General features: G+C 49.5%; 2 protein-coding genes across 2 annotated transcripts; both read right to left on the minus strand.

Annotated features, from left to right (window-relative positions):
- Positions 1-4,146: 4,146 nt before the first annotated feature.
- LOC123159505 (cortical cell-delineating protein) lies at positions 4,147-4,862 on the minus strand. The gene has a single exon (XM_044577342.1). The coding sequence runs from the start codon at positions 4,826-4,828 to the stop codon at positions 4,427-4,429; it is 402 nt and encodes a 133-aa protein (XP_044433277.1). The 5' UTR covers positions 4,829-4,862; the 3' UTR covers positions 4,147-4,426.
- A 10,158-nt stretch (positions 4,863-15,020) lies between these two features.
- On the minus strand, positions 15,021-15,764 carry LOC123159413 (cortical cell-delineating protein-like). Its single transcript, XM_044577243.1, has one exon. It carries the CDS (start codon positions 15,700-15,702, stop codon positions 15,301-15,303), a length of 402 nt encoding a protein of 133 aa, XP_044433178.1. The 5' UTR covers positions 15,703-15,764; the 3' UTR covers positions 15,021-15,300.
- Between the last annotated feature and the right edge of the window lie 3,563 nt (positions 15,765-19,327).

The raw sequence follows: 19,327 nt of genomic DNA on the forward strand, positions 1-19,327 counted from the left end.
ATTTTTAAAAACATTTACAATTAAAAAGGTTCTAGCCATTTGAAAAATTGCTAATAGTTTAAAAAACTGTTCATGACCTTTTTGAAAAATGTTTTATGTGTGTTTAGAAAATATTCTTTGTATATTTAAAAATATTCGATGAGCATTTGAGAAATGTTTAAAATGTATTTGAAAAAAAATCAATGTGTATTTTTAAAATCTTCAATGTGTATTTTAAAAACGTTCAACACGTATTCATACAATGTAGTTTATTTTCCATAATTATGAAAAGAATGTATTGTACCATTCAAACATGTTCATGACATTTGAAAATATGTTGCACGTTTAAAAAATTCATAACATGTGATACATGTTCAATGTGCGTTTAAAAATTGTTCATCGGATATTTAAAAGATGTTCAATGTGCATTTAACAAATATAAAACATGTATTTGGAAAAATATTTGACGAGTATTTGAAAAGAAACAGATTAAAGTATATCTTAAAAATGTTCAACTGGTGTACAAAATATGTTCAACCCGAATTTCAGAAATGTGAACTTGTATTTTTTAAAAATAATAACAAAAGCCTAACAAAACATAAATGAAGACCGATGAACAGTAATAAAGGAAACACACAAAAAAAATGCATGGAACCTTCTCAAAATCAGCCAACCCAGGTGGAAGGTTCCATAAAACGGTCTTTGAAGCTACCCAAAAAAGCTAGTTGCTAACTTGGGCCGGCCCACATTGTCGACCCCATAGATGAGGTCAACGGATGCCTCGTAATAGGATAGATGCTCATTTGCTCTTGTCTCACGGGTAACACATGGGATAATTAGTGACCGATCGATGCGCACCGGGCAGTACCTACTGAGCCGACCAATCAGCTCTGTTATATTTATTCACGTGTAGGAGCCGACTCGGTTGGTTTACAGTTTTTTTTTTTGGAAAAACAGATAAAAATGTCCATGAGGGACGTGGGCAAGTTCAAAAAAGAATATCCAAGGAATCATAAAATAGTTTGCCAATATGAAAAAAGCCAACCAATTAATGAAACGTTCGTGAAACTGAAAAATATATTTACAGACTCCAAAAATGTAGAATGCAAAAAAAAATTATGAATTCAAAAATTTATCATAGATTTTTTTAAAATGTTCACATATTCACAAAAATGTTGGATTCATAAATTGTTTGCATCCATAAATAGTTCATTAATTTGAAATTTTGTTCCTGGATTCAATAAATGTTGCCAAATTCAACAAATGTTAATAAATTCAGCGTGAATTAGAAGGAATGTTCTTGGATTGGAAATCATCTCTGAATACAAAAATGGATTGCAGATTTAGAAATGTTTGTGATTTGAAAAATAATCAATAATCTAAAACAAAATTAAAACAGAAGAGACAGAAAATCAAATAAAGTGCAATAAAACTAGTAAAAGCAACAAAAGAAACATAGAAAAAAAACTGTTTCAAAGATGGTTCTAGAACCCTCCCAAAACCGGTGAAAAAAGACACAACAAAATTAAATTTGGCTGGCCTAGAAAAGAAAGGACAGGGCGCAGGAGTATGCCGTATGGATCAGGGATCGCCTGCCGTGAGTGCTTCTTCTATTATAGGAAGTTGTTGGGCTCTCAAGTGCAGAGGTTTGTAGCTCTTTTTCCAAGTATAGAGGATTGTAGCCTTAAGTTGATAACTTCAAGTTTATCGAACCCGTATGAGTATTTGTACTACGACCATTCATCAACACATGCATACAGAAATACAATACGTGCCTCGGTCCCCAATGAGACCAGTGAGATTGTTAGTCTCACTAGCCTTTCTAGTTATCAGGATTAATGCACCTTGTGTTTGGAAGTGATAATAGTAATGAAAGTTCAGATTGTAAACGAAAATAAAGATGCATTTATCGATATTGAAAGCAATATGGATAATGTATAGGATCATAGTTTCACTAGTGGCATCACTCTATAAAAGATAAGATGACATGGTGAACAAATTGCAGTTGTGTATTCACTAAATTAGAGTTTTTAAGATTATGATCATACATGGCATAATTGCATATACATGTCCAAACATATATAGACCATTAAGCCACCTAATTTTGCGGCTAATACTGCACTCTAAGACCGCTATTCATCATGCATCTCGAACTGAACTATTTCCGCTTTTCTAACAAAAAGTTCGAGTAGTTCAGTGAAAAAAGGGTCAAGCTTTCCTCCATCCTTCCTAGCTCCTCAAAGCTTGCACGCGCTCAACCGCCTTTTTCATTGTTCACTCTAAGGTGGATTCGAACCGCTCACTCCGTTTGGATTTCAAGTCCAAAAGGCCTGGCTAAATAGGATTTTTAGTCCTATGTCTGCTACCCGCCAGAACGGGATTGTTTTCCACTTCACACCCACAATCGGTGCACTAGAAACTTGCCGATATATTTTTGTTTGTTCCCAAAAAATGATTTTCTATAAAGGCAAAAAACAACAGAAAATAGAAATTCACACTAGCAGTGAATTAACACGTTAGTCCAGAAAAACAATAATAATTGATGCCAAAACTATGCAATGACAATATAATTGTAACATAAAACAAACAAAAAATATAAATATGTCTAGAACATATCCAGCCCAAGCGAACGCCTCAAATGGGCCTTAAACACCCAGACTGACCAGCACCCCCATATCCAGCCCAAATATGGAGCGGATATGGGGTGGCTCAGGCACCCCGAGCGCATCCGTCTGAGTGCTCGGCCCACCACTGACCCCACGGATGTCCCACAAAAAAACCCATCGGCCTCGTCAGTCTGAAACCCTAGCTTACTCACTCTGCTCTCTCTCTCCCTCCTCTCCTCTCCTCTCACCAATTCCGATCGAATCCGGCGCAATGTCAAGCTCCGACAGCCGCTCCTACGCTGAGCTGGATCCAGAGTATGAGCTTGCCCTCCGCATCGCCTTGGAGCGGTCCAAGGTGGACACCAAGGGAAGCTCCGGATCTGCAGCCTCGCCGTAGCCGCCGCTTCCCCGTCGGCACATCTCGGACGCTGGCGCTGGCCCCTCCCGGCCCATGGGTAGCTCCGACAGGCTGTCAGCGCAATCGATGCCTCCCCCACGCCGTCCCATCGCCCCCGTGGACTGCTGCTTCCCCACACCGTCCCCTCGCCCCTCGCCCCGCCGGCTCCTGCTCCCTCTCATCGGCAGCGGTGGGTGCTTGTGCCCGCCCCGCCGGCCCGGACTCGCATGCCGGAGTCGGAGGCGCGCGCCGCCCGCCGCGAGAGGCAGCGGGCAAGGGAGAAGGAGGCTGTGGAGAGTTCTTCCGCTCCCGGCGCGATTTACCGGCGGAGCCCGACGAGGACCAGCGGCTCCTCGCATAGGTCTACCGCTGGTCGTTTACGACGGTGGAGTCGGACGCTCGGCGGCTCCGCCGGAAGAACACCAAGGCTCTTCGGCTTGCCATCGAGCAGTCTGAGCGGGAGACGTTGGAGAAGGCGAAGGAGGCGGCTCGGCTGGCCAAGCTCAGGCGCCAGCAGGACCGGGCCGTCCAGCGCCTCAAGGGCCTTGTCATCGTCGACTCCTCCTCCGACGACGACGACGACGACGGCGGCGGCTCCTCCTCCGAAGAATCGTACGATCCTCCACCAGCCGACGCCGGGTACAGGTACGCGGGCGACCCGAAGGGGAAGGGCCGGCCCGGAAGTGGTGAAGTTGATTTTAATTTCACGTTTTAGATGTAGTATATAGTTGTCCGTCGTTTGTGTGAACTTTGGTGGATCTTTTGGAGAACTATTGTGCAATTTCTATGTCCGGAGCTGATCTGTGTAGTTGATCGATGTTGCATGATATAGTATGGATATAGGGGTTTGGGTATAAGAGACACGGATGTGGACAACACAATTTGAGGAGTGCCCGGTCACTGTCCGCGGACACGTCCGGGCGCATCCGCGGGCGTTTAATGCTCGGATTTGCCAAGTCCGGCTGTAGATGCTCCAAAAGGTGGCATTAGAGAAGAGAAAATCTTCAGCATGACTTTTAATTTTATCAAGGATCATTTAGGCAAAACAGAAAGAAGATGCTGTGGGAAAAGATGTGAATCCGATCATGACTGATGTAATCATGCATGCGCTTACATATGAATATGCAACTCAAGCTGGCATATCACGGGTCGAGTTAACCCAACTTGAAGTCTTGAACAAATTTTTTATTCCAGGTACATGTACAAGTATGTATATCCTTTTACAAATATGCAAATCATGCATTTAGATACCATAACGGGATACAATGACATCGATCGATCACAAGCCTGTCAAGCACGCACGCACGAGCGAGGGAGCCCATGCAAACGCCTGGCATATGAACTGCAACAGAAAAAACATACGTATGGTGCGCGCTTATGACATGCAAACTGGTTACGAGTAGAACGATTATGCATGTATAATATTCATCCATGGATGGATGGATCAGATGGGGCAGGTGAAGTTGGCGGGGCACTTCTTGCCGCACTGGTTGAGGAGGAGGGTCAGGTCGATGGGCACGTTGAGCTTGATGCCGAGAATGTTGGCCCTGATGGCGGTGCAGAGGCACACCGCGGCGTCGAGGTCGGCGAGCCCGCCCAGGAGCGGGCAACACTCCTCGTTCGCCGGCACGCCGATCTTGAGCTTCAGCAGGTTCAACACATTGGCGCACACACCCAGCTTCAGCGTGTTGATCGGGCAGCTGCCCCCGCCGGTCGGTGGCACGATTGGCGGTGAGCGGATCGGCGGGGTAGGGACTACCGGTGGGCAGTAGGGTCCGCAGCCCTGCACGGTGGCGAGGAGGACCAGGTTCAGGGCGAGGAAAAGAGCAAGCTTGGAGGGCGCCATTGCTCTTACTGGTTTGTGGCTAAGCTTGGTAGGCTTTGCTAGCTTGGGATGGTTTTCTTAGGTTGTTTGGGGTGGTATTTATAGGCCGGGTGTAGTGTGCAAGTGAATGTAAGTGAGTCGTTCATGTCATGATCAGTCGAGCTAATTAATTTGACTCTTGACGTAATTTGTAAAGATTATGTACAACTGTTAATTATTGCACTAGCATGTTACGTGAGTACGTACCACCATTGGAGCATAATCTGTCCGCTAGAGAACAAAACCTGATAGCTGAGCCATGAGACTTTGCTTTAGTTTCCGGAAAAGAAGTACTCACATATGCATATTGTCTGCTGTGTGCATATAAATAATCTGGATCATAGCAACGGACAAAGGAACATATCAGGCATGGCAGCGCTACAAGCTGGCATACCCCGATCATCCGGGTCACGAGAGACGTATATAGGCCATTGCGTTGTATGGTTTTGATTCCATGTGTCTACTTTACGTTCCGAACTTTGGTTTGTTCTGCTGGCTCGTTGGCATGCATGAACAAGTATGCTCAGCTGTTTGCAAAAAAAAAAAGTATGCTCAGCTAGCTGTAAAATTATTAGTTAATCCAGCCCGTTGCGCTGATGAATAATACCTGTGGAAATTAGCTGCAATATATTTCAATTAGATTTGATTGTGTGGCATATAATATCTGGATTAATAAAAATTTAACCAAAATTAAAAAGACATACAACTTGCCCATTTTTTTCTGAAAAGGAACCAGATCTATTATCAATGTTCATCGGAAGTACAAAGCATCTCAAACATAATAAAATTACATCGAGATTCCGAGACCATCGAATAATCACTACCGCTGCCAGAACAAGCCGTTGACACACCTGTGTCATCGCTCCCCTATCGAATCAGGGTTGACCTTGTCGATGACAGTCGAAAAGTCTTTGTGCACGTGCCCCCTAAGGATCAGCGCCCTATAACTGCAATCATCGCCGTTGAACCCTTGAATAGATCTGAAGCACCTGACACCTAGTCTCGTCACACGACGAGAAACCTAACCTCACCGTCCCAAGAAGACGACAGGAATCTACTCTGGAGCTCCATCGAGTATGTCCAGATGGATGAACTCGAGAAGGATCAGAGTTTTGAAGACAAACTCGAAGAAGAAGCGCCGGTATCCGCTCCAGCGCCGCATTTGTGAGGACTAGAAAAATCTAACCTAAACTACTAAATGGAGAGGAGACACCGGGATTCTCCTCCCCGTCATCGGCCGCAGAAGCAGCGGGCAGAGGGGAGGGGAGTCCACGGACTCTCAGTGAAGTTTGGAGGGGAGAGTTTCTCCTAGCCATCAAGGGATAGGGAAGCAAAACCTAAAAGATAGAGCCCAGTTTTCTTTTCTTTTTTTTGTGAGAAAACTTCCAATATATTCATCTTCAATCATGTTAGTACAACGAACACCAAAAATAATAAAAAGTACATCCAAATTCATAGAGCACCTAGTGACGACTACAAGTACTGAAGCGAGCCGAAGGCGCGCCGCCGTCATCGCCCCTCCATCACCAGAGTCGGGCACAACTTGTTATAGTAGACAGTCGGGAAGTCGTCGTGCTAAGGCCCCATAGACCAGCGCACCAGCACAGCAACCGTCGCCGATGAAGAGAAATGTAGATCGGAAGGATCCAACCCAAAGACACACGAACATAGACGAACAACGACGAGATCCGAGTAAATCCACCAAAGATAGATCCGCCGGAGACACACCTCGACATGCCCACCAACGATGCTAGACGCACCGCCAGAACGGGGACTAGGCGGGGAGACCTTTATTCCATCTTCGGCGAGCCGCCGCCGTCTCGTCTTCCTGAGCAGGACACACATCCTAACAAAACGGAAAGAAGCAACAAAAATCAAAACCCTACCACCGGCCTTTGCCAGGAGCCACCGCGCCCCCATTGCTCTAGGCCAACCGGAGATGAGGCGGACCTGCAGCGGCGCCGGCGAGAGGCAAGAACCCTTGTTTTTTTTAACGATCAACCTCTTTGACCACACCAAGATAGAGCCCAGTTGATCGAGCTGAACAAAATTGTTACACATTATAGATTTTTTGTTGTTGTGAAGAAAACTCCATTATATCTAGCATACGTTCCCGCGAACAAGGGGCGCGCCAAGCAATTAAGAAGTGAAGTCTTTGGATCAACGTCCAGGCATCCTGGTTCACACATCTCATTTCACGTGTAACCTTACACGCTAAGATTGCATTCATGAAGTTCTTGTGATATTAATTGCGACGTCGTTCCCAGGGGCACCCACCGTTGCTCGCTTGTTCTTTCACTTTTATGGTCAAATATAATCTTGTTCTTTGGCGTTTAATATTGATCAACGTGAATGTGAACTCAATCACCTCTCTGGGAACGCCGGGGATGTAGGAGGCTTGCCATGCAAACACATCGATATTCGTCCGCAGGAAGGTGATGAGCTCGCTTTCCTATTTGCAGTCGAGGGTGGAGCTTATGGTAAAAGCTCCCCCCGTGCCGTCCTCCTTGACGGGCACCTTCTTGCTCTCTGGTGGTGCGGCTCTGGACTTCTTGCTCTTATCGGCGGAGCTCTCTGGCACGTCCTCAACGGGAGCGCAACACCCCGAAGTGGTGCGCTTGCCGGAGTGGGTGTGAGGGGTATCGTCGGTCTTCTTCCCTCTCGGGGCTTCATCGGCAGGAGCAGGTGCCTTAGCGGCAGCTGCTGCAACTGCTTCCTGGTAGAGTTGGTCGACGCAAATTAACACATCTTTCTTGTGGGAGGGGACGGTGATGATGTTCATCGGCCCTAGAATCTTCAGCATGTTGTAGGCGTAGTGTGAAGCCGCCATGAACTTGGCTAGTGTCGGGCGGCCGAGGATCCCATTGTAAGGCAAGGGGATCTCGGCTACATCAAAGTGGTTCAGCTTGCCTCTGAATGTCACGGGCATCGTAACCTTTCCCTTTGGCTGGCTCCTCCCTAGGTTAACCCCTTGGAACGTGCTTGTCTCCTCGAGGTCCCCATCAGGGATCTGCAGCCTCTTGACCACAACAGGCGAGATCAAGTTCAGGCCGGCCTCGTCGTCAACCAACATCTTTGTCACCTTGAGGTTGTGGATCGTTGGTGAAACCAACAATGGCAAGCACCCGACCGCAGTAGTGCGGCCAGGGTGGTCCTCGGTGTCGAAGATGATGGGCGTGCTGGACCATTCCAGCGGCTTCCGTGCGTCGAACGATGGCTCGACCGTTGTGATCTCACGCGCACACTGCTTGAGTTGGCTGTGGGATGTATGCTGCGAGGCGCCACCATCGACGCACATGGCCTCTGTGGCTTTCTGGAACTCGTGGTCGCCGGACTCGTAGTCCTCGTCACGATCATCGTCCTCTTGCTTCTTGTCGCGGCCCCGGGCGGGCCTCTCCTGCTGATTATCTTTGCCGCAGTGGCCTCCTTGGCCGCTACGTTTCTTGCCGGATCCCTCGGCACCATCTTGGCCTTTCTCCTTGTCCCGCCGCTCATACTCAGCCTTCTGCTTCTCGGCGAGCAGCTCTACCAGCCGGCAGTTTTGGAGGTCATGGCCCTTGGTGCGGTGGATCTTGCAATACTGCTTGTCGGAGCCTCCTGGCTTGTCGGCAGCCGCCAAGGCCCGACAGGCGACACACCCGGCAACCTCCTTGCCGGGGTCGCCCGCCTGGGTCTTCTTGGTGGTGCCGATGTCGTCGGATCCCTCGACGGCAAGCACGGACTTTCCCTTGCGCTTCCTGTTGCGGCGCCGGCCCTTTTTCTCTGGGGTGGCGGTATCACCCGTGGAGTCGGTTTCCGCGCCGGCATCTTCGTCGAGGTACTTCCTTCCCTCTTCAGCGCAAGCGCATCGATCGGCTAGAACGTAAAGCTAGGCCACATCCTTGACCTTGTTCATCGCCAGCTCCTCATGCATCTTGCGGTTGCGTACATTCTGGCGGAATGCACTGATCACAGCGGCAGGATGGACGTCGGGGATGTTGTACTGCACTCGGCTGAACCTTTGGATGTACTTGCGCAAGTTTTCTCCTTCCTTATGGGGGATGATATGTAAATCACTCACCTGGCCATGAGCTTGGCGGCCTCCGGTAAAGGCGCCAACAAACTCATGGCACAGATCCGCCCAAGAAGAAATGGAGTCCATCGGCAAGTGCATCAACCATGACATAACATTAGGCTTGAGTGCCAACGGGAAGTAGTTGGCAAGCAACTTCTCGTCGCGGGCCCCAGCAGCTTGCATCGCGATGGTGTAGCTGCCGAGGAAATCTGACGGGTGAGTCTTGCCGTTGTACTTCTCGCCAACGTCGGCTTGAACATGCGGTGGGAGGGCCACTGGAACTGCCGCAGCTCACGGGTGAAGGCCGGACAACCCACCTCGTAGGGTAGGCCGCCGTAGCCTCCCGGTGCCGGGTGGTCCGTAGCGGGCCCTGCCCGCCTGTCCGACTGGTGGCGCGCGTCACGTCGGCGCTCGATGGTGGTTCGAGCGTCCTCATGAGCCCGCTCCCGAAGAACTTGGCGTTGGTCGCGGTGGGTTCGTGGGTCGGACGACGCTATGGAGATGTCGTCACGAGCGTCGTCGCGACGGACTGACACCCACGGTGGCAGGGATGGAAGAGGGGAATGCACCATGGCCGCATCGCCTCTGGCTCGGCCGTTGCTGGCATGCAGTGGCTCGACGGAGCGACGACCTACGGGTCCTGCCGGTCGCAACTCATCGTTGTTGGCGATGCCGACGCGACTCCGGACGGTAGCCCTTCATTCGTTAAGCTTCTCCGTAGTGGGAGGGAAGTCGAGGACAGCTGCGCGCGTGCTAGGGCTTCTGCTGGCATGGGCGGCGGCGAGAGCTGGGTGGACCGCGATGCGCTTCGACTTCTAACCACGTTAGGAGGAGCCTCACCACGGCTCCGCAGTCGTCCGCCACCCTCGTCGGCGCCTTGGCGCGCACACTGGCCTCCCTCATCCTGCGAAGGATGCATGGGGCTCTTCCTAGGGCGGCGCCCTGGGTCACCAGCGGGGCAGCGCTGCTCATCGCGCGCTATCTGAGAAGAGCGCGCCGTGGGTGCTGGTGTTGGTGTCTTGGAGGTCGCCGCGCCGTCGGTTCGCGGCATGACGATGGCCCTGGAGGGCCCCGCCCCGCCCGCGGGGGGCCCGACTCCGTCTCTGGGGCCGGCGCCGCGCGGCTCGTCGCCCGTCGTACGAACGACGACGCCCGCCAGGCCTGGACTGCCAGGGCGATGTGGGTGTCCGCGGGCCGCGCCATGGGTTCTCTCCGCGACTGGCCCGCTACTGGCCCGCACCGGTGACGAAAGTCCGGTCCCGGATGAACCAATCGTCGTGGTCGTCTTCTTCTTAGGAGCCATGGTGACAATGAACTGTTGGGCCAACTACCAGACCAGATTCTCACAATTTGTGCCCCCTACCTGGCGCGTCAAAGAGGTCAGTGGGAAACGACACCTACGGGGTCACAAGAATCGCTACTACGGCTGCGGGGCGCGGGATCGTGAGAAGAGCGGGACTAGCAATCAACACAAGGATGATTTGCCCAGGTTCGGGCCGCAAGGATGCGTAAAACCCTACAGTCCTGCTTTGGTGGTTGTATTCAGTGTTCCTGCATTCTTAAACTAGCTATGGGTGCCGCCTGGTTCGAAAGAGCTGAATCCTTTTCCAGTGTGCCATGGGCCTCCTTTTATAGGCGAAAGGGGCTGCCACAGTGGCACACATGAGATGGAAAGGCCTACAGTGTTGTGAGCTTATCGCTGGTATTACAGGACAAAGCACATTTAATGTGAGGCTTAGGTGTCCCTTCACTTTATCGGGGACGGGAGTGAGGCCTGTCCCGTCCGTCGCCGCTCCTCCTTGCTTTGACACGTGCCCTGGCCAATGATGCATGTGGTGCCATGTAGGCAGGCAAACAGGTGAGGTGGCGCGGTGGTGGAGCCTCCACGAAGGGTTGCATGCTGCCATGCAGGTGCCTGTCCAGCTGGTTGGGTCGGCAGCTGCATGTGAACGGCGGCGGAGACTTAGCTGGTGTGGGCCTGGCAGTGGCCCCGTTGGCGCCCTTGGCGAGGGCCTTGCCGGATGGCCCGGCAAGGGTCTTGCCGCGGCGCGCTATTGTGCCCGGCAAGGACCTTGCCGGGGGTCTTGTGGGCTTCCTCGGCAAGAACCCTGCCGATGATCGTTGCCTTCCAATCCTCATATGATCTTGAATATTCTTTGTCTTCACAAAGATCTGCATGCCACCACGGAGGTGCCTCCCGAGCCCTGCCCCAACACGTTTATTATCGCTGGTGGGCTCGAAGGTGGGTCGCTCCGTTGGTGTGGGCGAGCTGAGTTGCTGAGCCCCCCCCCCCCCCCCCCGGCAAGGGTCCTTGCCGGTGAAACCTCCTTCGTCCATCCGATCTATGTGGCCTTGGTCCTTGTCGTTGCTTTGTTTGTCTTGTACCTTCGGCTTCTCTCCGGCTTCCCCCTGGCCCTACTATGTGTGACCGTGGCAGGTGGCTCTGACTGCCCGTGCATAAGTAAAGGGGTCAAAAGGAGAACCCCTACTTTTGCACACTGACAGGTACACAGGAAGGAATACAAGTTCAGGAAGGGAGAGAGATTTGAGGCAATCAATGGCCAGGGCGGTAAAGGCCAGGAAGGACTCGTGTTAGATACATGTGGATTGTGGAGTGGACAGGAGATTGGAATGTACTAAATTTATGGGGCGTGCAAAAGACAACATTGGTTGGCCCTACAATAAGCCAATTAGTATTAACATTCTATCACTGACCGCCTTTAAAATATTCATAAAAAAGAGTTATATCGCTCCAAAAAATTGTTCATCGCCTTTACAATATCTTCACGCAATTAACAAATTGTTGGTGACATGTTTTGAAATGTGCATACAATGTAAATATTTGTTTTCATAATTTTTAAAAACATTTACAATTAAAAAGGTTCTAGCCATTTGAAAAATTGCTAACAGTTTAAAAAACTGTTCATGACCTTTTTGAAAAATGTTTTATGTGTGTTTAGAAAATATTCTTTGTGTATTTAAAAATATTCGATGAGCATTTGAGAAATGTTTAAAATGTATTTGAAAAAAAATCAATGTGTATTTTTAAAATCTTCAATGTGTATTTTAAAAACGTTCAACACGTATTCATACAATGTAGTTTATTTTCCATAATTATGAAAAGAATGTATTGTACCATTCAAACATGTTCATGACATTTGAAAATATGTTGCACGTTTAAAAAATTCATAACATGTGATACATGTTCAATGTGCGTTTAAAAATTGTTCATCTTATATTTAAAAGATGTTCAATGTGCATTTAACAAATATAAAACATGTATTTGGAAAAATATTTGACGAGTATTTGAAAAGAAACAGATTAAAGTATATCTTAAAAATGTTCAACTGGTGTAAAAAAAATGTTCAACCCGAATTTCAGAAATGTGAACTTGTATTTTTAAAAAATAATAACAAAAGCCTAACAAAACATAAATGAAGACCGATGAACAGTAATAAAGGAAACACACAAAAAAAATGCATGGAACCTTCTCAAAATCAGCCAACCCAGGTGGAAGGTTCCATAAAACGGTCTTTGAAGCTACCCAAAAAAGCTAGTTGCTAACTTGGGCCGGCCCACATTGTCGACCCCATAGATGAGGTCAACGGATGCCTCGTAATAGGATAGATGCTCATTTGCTCTTGTCTCGCGGGTAACACATGGGATAATTAGTGACCGATCGATGCGCACCGGGCAGTACCTACTGAGCCGACCAATCAGCTCTGTTATATTTATTCACGTGTAGGAGCCGACTCGGTTGGTTTACAGTTTTTTTTTTTTTGGAAAAAACAGATAAAAATGTCCATGAGGGACGTGGGCAAGTTCAAAAAAGAATATCCAAGGAATCATAAAATAGTTTGCCAATATGAAAAAAGCCAACCAATTAATGAAACGTTCGTGAAACTGAAAAATATATTTACAGACTCCAAAAATGTAGAATGCAAAAAAAATTTATGAATTCAAAAATTTATCATAGATTTTTTAAAAATGTTCACATATTCACAAAAATGTTGGATTCATAAATTGTTTGCATCCATAAATAGTTCATTAATTTGAAATTTTGTTCCTGGATTCAATAAATGTTGCCAAATTCAACAAATGTTAATAAATTCAGCGTCAATTAGAAGGAATGTTCTTGGATTGGAAATCAACTCTGAATACAAAAATGGATTGCAGATTTAGAAATGTTTGTGATTTGAATGTTCAGCGTGAATTAGAAGGAATGTTCACTCTAAGGTGGATTCGAACCGCTCACTCCGTTTGGATTTCAAGTCCAAAAGGCCTGGCTAAATAGGATTTTTAGTCCTATGTCTGCTACCCGCCAGAACGGGATTGTTTTCCACTTCACACCCACAATCGGTGCACTAGAAACTTGCCGATATACTTTTGTTTGTTCCCCAAAAAATGATTTTCTATAAAGGCAAAAAACAACAGAAAATAGAAATTCACACTAGCAGTGAATTAACACGTTAGTCCAGAAAAATAATAATAATTGATGCCAAAACTATGCAATGACAATATAATTGTAACATAAAACAAACAAAAAATATAAATATGTCTAGAACATATCCAGCCCAAACGAACGCCTCAAATGGGCCTTAAACACCCAGACTGACCAGCACCCCCATATCCAGCCCAAATATGGAGCGGATATGGGGTGGCTCAGGCACCCCGAGCGCATCCGTCTGACTGCTCGGCCCACCACTGACCCCACGGATGTCCCACAATAAAACCCATCGGCCTCGTCAGTCTGAAACCCTAGCTTACTCACTCTGCTCTCTCTCTCCCTCCTCTCCTCTCCTCTCACCAATTCCGATCGAATCCGGCGCAATGTCAAGCTCCGACAGCCGCTCCTACGCTGAGCTGGATCCAGAGTATGAGCTTGCCCTCCGCATCGCCTTGGAGCGGTCCAAGGTGGACACCAAGGGAAGCTCCGGATCTGCAGCCTCGCCGTAGCCGCCGCTTCCCCGTCGGCACATCTCGGACGCTGGCGCTGGCCCCTCCCGGCCCATGGGTAGCTCCGACAGGCTGCCAGCGCAATCGATGCCTCCCCCACGCCATCCCATCGCCCCCGTGGACTGCTGCTTCCCCACACCGTCCCCTCGCCCCTCGCCCCGCCGGCTCCTGCTCCCTCTCATCGGCAGCGGTGGGTGCTTGTGCCCGCCCCGCCGGCCCGGACTCGCATGCCGGAGTCGGAGGCGCGCGCCGCCCGCCGCGAGAGGCAGCGGGCAAGGGAGAAGGAGGCTGTGGAGAGTTCTTCCGCTCCCGGCGCGATTTACCGGCGGAGCCCGACGAGGACCAGCGGCTCCTCGCATAGGTCTACCGCTGGTCGTTTACGACGGTGGAGTCGGACGCTCGGCGGCTCCGCCAGAAGAACACCAAGGCTCTTCGGCTTGCCATCGAGCAGTCTGAGCGGGAGACGTTGGAGAAGGCGAAGGAGGCGGCTCGGCTGGCCAAGCTCAGGCGCCAGCAGGACCGGGCCGTCCAGCGCCTCAAGGGCCTTGTCATCGTCGACTCCTCCTCCGACGACGACGACGACGACGGCGGCGGCTCCTCCTCCGAAGAATCGTACGATCCTCCACCAGCCGACGCCGGGTACAGGTACGCGGGCGACCCGAAGGGGAAGGGCCGGCCCGGAAGTGGTGAAGTTGATTTTAATTTCACGTTTTAGATGTAGTATATAGTTGTCCGTCGTTTGTGTGAACTTTGGTGGATCTTTTGGAGAACTATTGTGCAATTTCTATGTCCGGAGCTGATCTGCGTAGTTGATCGATGTTGCATGATATAGTATGGATATAGGGGTTTGGGTATAAGAGACACGGATGTGGACAACATAATTTGAGGAGTGCCCGGTCACTGTCCGCAGACACGTCCGGGCGCATCCGCGGGCGTTTAAGGCTCGGATTTGCCAAGTCCGGCTGTAGATGCTCCAAAAGGTGGCATTAGAGAAGAGAAAATCTTCAGCATGACTTTTAATTTTATCAAGGATCATTTAGGCAAAACAGAAAGAAGATGCTGTGGGAAAAGATGTGAATCCGATCATGACTGATGTAATCATGCATGCGCTTACATATGAATATGCAACTCAAGCTGGCATATCACGGGTCGAGTTAACCCAACTTGAAGTCTTGAACAAATTTTTTATTCCAGGTACATGTACAAGTATGTATATCCTTTTACAAATATGCAAATCATGCATTTAGATACCATAACGGGATACAATGACATCGATCGATCACAAGCCTGTCAAGCACGCACGCACGAGCGAGGGAGCCCATGCAAACGCCTGGCATATGAACTGCAACAGAAAAAACATACGTATGGTGCGCGCTTATGACATGCAAACTGGTTACGAGTAGAACGATTATGCATGTATAATATTCATCCATGGATGGATGGATCAGTTGGGGCAGGTGAAGTTGGCGGGGCACTTCTTGCCGCACTGGTTGAGGAGGAGGGTCAGGTCGATGGGCACGTTGAGCTTGATGCCGAGAATGTTGGCCCTGATGGCGGTGCAGAGGCACACCGCGGCGTCGAGGTCGGCGAGCCCGCCCAGGAGCGGGCAACACTCCTCGTTCGCCGGCACGCCGATCTTGAGCTTCAGCAGGTTCAACACGTTGGCGCACACACCCAGCTTCAGCGTGTTGATCGGGCAGCTGCCCCCGCCGGTCGGTGGCACGATTGGCGGTGGGCGGATCGGCGGGGTAGGGACTACCGGTGGGCAGTAGGGTCCGCAGCCCTGCACGGTGGCGAGGAGGACCAGGTTCAGGGCGAGGAAAAGAGCAAGCTTGGAGGGCGCCATTGCTCTTACTGGTTTGTGGCTAAGCTTGGTAGGCTTTGCTAGCTCGGGATGGTTTTCTTAGGTTGTTTGGGGTGGTATAGGCCGGGTGTAGTGTGCAAGTGAATGTAAGTGAGTCGTTCATGTCATGATCAGTGGAGCTAATTAATTTGACTCTTGACGTAATTTGTAAAGATTATGTACAACTGTTAATTATTGCACTAGCATGTTACGTGAGTACGTACCACCATTGGAGCATAATCTGTCCGCTAGAGAACAAAACCTGATAGCTGAGCCATGAGACTTTGCTTTAGTTTCCGGAAAAGAAGTACTCCCATATGCATATTGTCTGCTGTGTGCATATAAATATTTGATGGCTTTACAAGTGTACAGCCATAATAATCTGGATCATAGCAACGGACAAAGGAACATATCAGGCATGGCAGCGCTACAAGCTGGCATACCCCGATCATCCGGGTCACGAGAGACGTATATAGGCCATTGCGTTGTATGGTTTTGATTCCATGTGTCTACTTTACGTTCCGAACTTTGGTTTGTTCTGCTGGCTCGTTGGCATGCATGAACAAGTATGCTCAGCTGTTTGCAAAAAAATAAAAGTATGCTCAGCTAGCTGTAAAATTATTAGTTAATCCAGCCCGTTGCGCTGATGAATAATACCTGTGTAAATTAGCTGCAATATATTTCAATTAGATTTGATTGTGTGGCATATAATATCTGGATTAATAAAAATTTAACCAAAATTAAAAAGACATACAACTTGCCCATTTTTTTCTGAAAAGGAACCAGATCTATTATCAATGTTCATCGGAAGTACAAAGCATCTCAAACATAATAAAATTACATCGAGATTCCGAGACCATCAAATAATCACTACCGCTGCCAGAACAAGCCGTTGACACACCTGTGTCATCGCTCCCCTATCGAATCAGGGTTGACCTTGTCGATGACAGTCGGAAAGTCTTTGTGCACGTGCCCCCTAAGGATCGGCGCCCTATAACTGCAATCATCGACGTTGAACCCTTGAATAGATTTGAAGCACCTGACACCTAGTCTCGTCACACGACGAGAAACCTAACCTCACCGTCCCAAGAAGACGACATGAATCTACTCTGGAGCTCCATCGAGTATGTCCAGATGGATGAACTCGAGAAGGATCAGAGTTTTGAAGACAAACTCGAAGAAGAAGCGCCGGTATCCGCTCCAGCGCCGCATTTGTGAGGACTAGAAAAATCTAACCTAAACTACTAAACTGAGAGGAGCCACCGGGATTCTCCTCCCCGTCATCGGCCGCAGAAGCAGCGGGCAGAGGGGAGGGGAGTCCACGGACTCTCAGTGAAGTTTGGAGGGGAGAGTTTCTCCTAGCCATCAAGGGATAGGGAAGCAAAACCTAGAAGATAGAGCCCAGTTTTCTTTTTTTTTGTGAGAAAACTTCCAATATATTCATCTTTAATCATGTTAGTACAACGAACACCAAAAATAATAAAAAGTACATCCAAATTCATAGAGCACCTAGTGACGACTACAAGTACTGAAGCGAGCCGAAGGCGCGCCGCCGTCATCACCCCTCCATCATCAGAGTCGGGCACAACTTGTTATAGTAGACAGTCGGGAAGTCGTCGTGTTAAGGCCCCATAGACCAGCGCACCAGCACAGCAACCGTCGCCGATGAAGAGAAATATAGATCGGAAGGATCCAACCCAAAGACTCACGAACATAGACGAACAACGACGAGATCCGAGTAAATCCACCAAAAATAGATCCGCTGGAGACACACCTCGACACGCCCACCAACGATGCTAGACGCACCGCCGGAACGGGGACTAGGCGGGGAGACCTTTATTCCATCTTCGGCGAGCCGCCGCCGTCTCGTCTTCCTGAGCAGGACACACATCCTAACAAAACGGAAAGAAGCGACAAAAATCAAAACCCTACCACCGGCCTTTGCCAGGAGCCACCACGCCCCCATTGCTCTAGGCCAACCGGAGATGAGGCGGACCTGCAGCGGCGCCGGCGAGAGGCAGGAACCCTTGTTTTTTTTAACGATCAACCTCTTTGACCACACCAAGATAGAGCCCAGTTGATCGAGCTGAACAAAATTGTTACACATTATAGATTTTTTGTTGTTGTGGAGAAAACTCCATTATATCTAGCATACGTTCCCGCGAACAAGGGGCGCGCCAAGAAATTAAGAACTGAAGTCTTTGGATCAACGTCCAGGCATCCTGGTTCACACATCTCATTTCACGTGTAACCTTACACGCTAAGATTGCATTCATGAAGTTCTTGTGATATTAATTGCGACGTCGTTCCCAGGGGCACCCACCGTTGCTCGTTTTTCCTTTCACTTTTATGGTCAAATATAATCTTGTTCTTTGGCGTTTAATATTGATCAACGTGAATGTGAACTCAATCACCTTTCTGGAAACGCCGGGGATGTAGGAGGCTTGCCATGCAAACACATCGACATTCGTCCGCAGGAAGGTGACGAGCTCGCTTTTCTATTTGCAGTCGAGGGTGGAGCTTATGGTAAAAGCTCCCCCCGTGCCGTCCTCCTTGACGGGCACCTTCTTGCTCTCTGGTGGTGCGGCTCCGGACTTCTTACTCTTATCGGCGGAGCTCTTTGGCACGTCCTCAACGGGAGCGCAACACCCCGAAGTGGTGCGCTTGTCGGAGTGGGTGTGAGGGGTCTCGTCGGTCTTCTTCCCTCTCGGGGCTTCGTCGGCAGGAGCAGGTGCCTTAGCGGCAGCTGCTGCAACTGCTTCCTGGTAGAGTTGGTCGACGCAAATCAACACATCTTTCTTGTGGGAGGGGACGGTGATGATGTTCATCGGCCCTGGCATCTTCAGCATGTTGTAGGCGTAGTGTGAAGCCGCCATAAACTTGGCTAGTGTCGGGCGGCCGAGGATCCTGTTGTAAGGCAAGGGGATCTCGGCTACATCAAAAACAATCCTCTCCGTCCTGTGGTTCAGCTCGCCTCCGAATGTCACGGGCAGCGTAACCTTTCCCTTTGGTTGGCTCCTCCCTAGGTTAACCCCTTGGAACGTGCTTGTATCCTCGAGGTCCCCATCAGGGATCTGCAGCTTCTTGACCACAACAGGCGAGATCAAGTTCAGGCCGGCCTCGTCGTCAACGAACATCTTTGTCACCTTGAGGTTGCGGATCGTTGGTGAAACCAACAATCGCAAGCACCCGACCGCAGTAGTGCGGTCAGGGTGGTCCTCGGTGTCGAAGATGATGGGCGTGCTGGACCATTTCAGCGGCTTCCGTGCGTCGAACGATGGCTCGACCGTAGTGATCTCACGCGCACACTGCTTGAGTTGGCTGTGGGATGTATGCTGCGAGGCGCCACCATCGACGCACATGGCCTCTGTGGCTTTCTGGAACTCATGGTCGCCGGACTCGTAGTCCTCGTCACGATCATCGTCCTCTTGCTTCTTGTCGCGGCCCCGGGCGGGCCTCTCCTGCTGATTATCTTTGCCGCAGTGGCCTCCTTGGCCGCTATGTTTCTTGCCGGATCCCTCGGCACCATCTTGGCCTTTCTCCTTGTCCTGCCGCTCATACTCAGCCTTCTGCTTCTCAGCGAGCAGCTCTACCTGCCGGAAGTTTTGGAGGTCATGGCCCTTGGTGC

The sequence above is a fragment of the Triticum aestivum genome, chromosome 7B (genome assembly GCF_018294505.1).
Source record: "Triticum aestivum cultivar Chinese Spring chromosome 7B, IWGSC CS RefSeq v2.1, whole genome shotgun sequence".
Lineage (NCBI taxonomy): Eukaryota > Viridiplantae > Streptophyta > Magnoliopsida > Poales > Poaceae > Triticum > Triticum aestivum.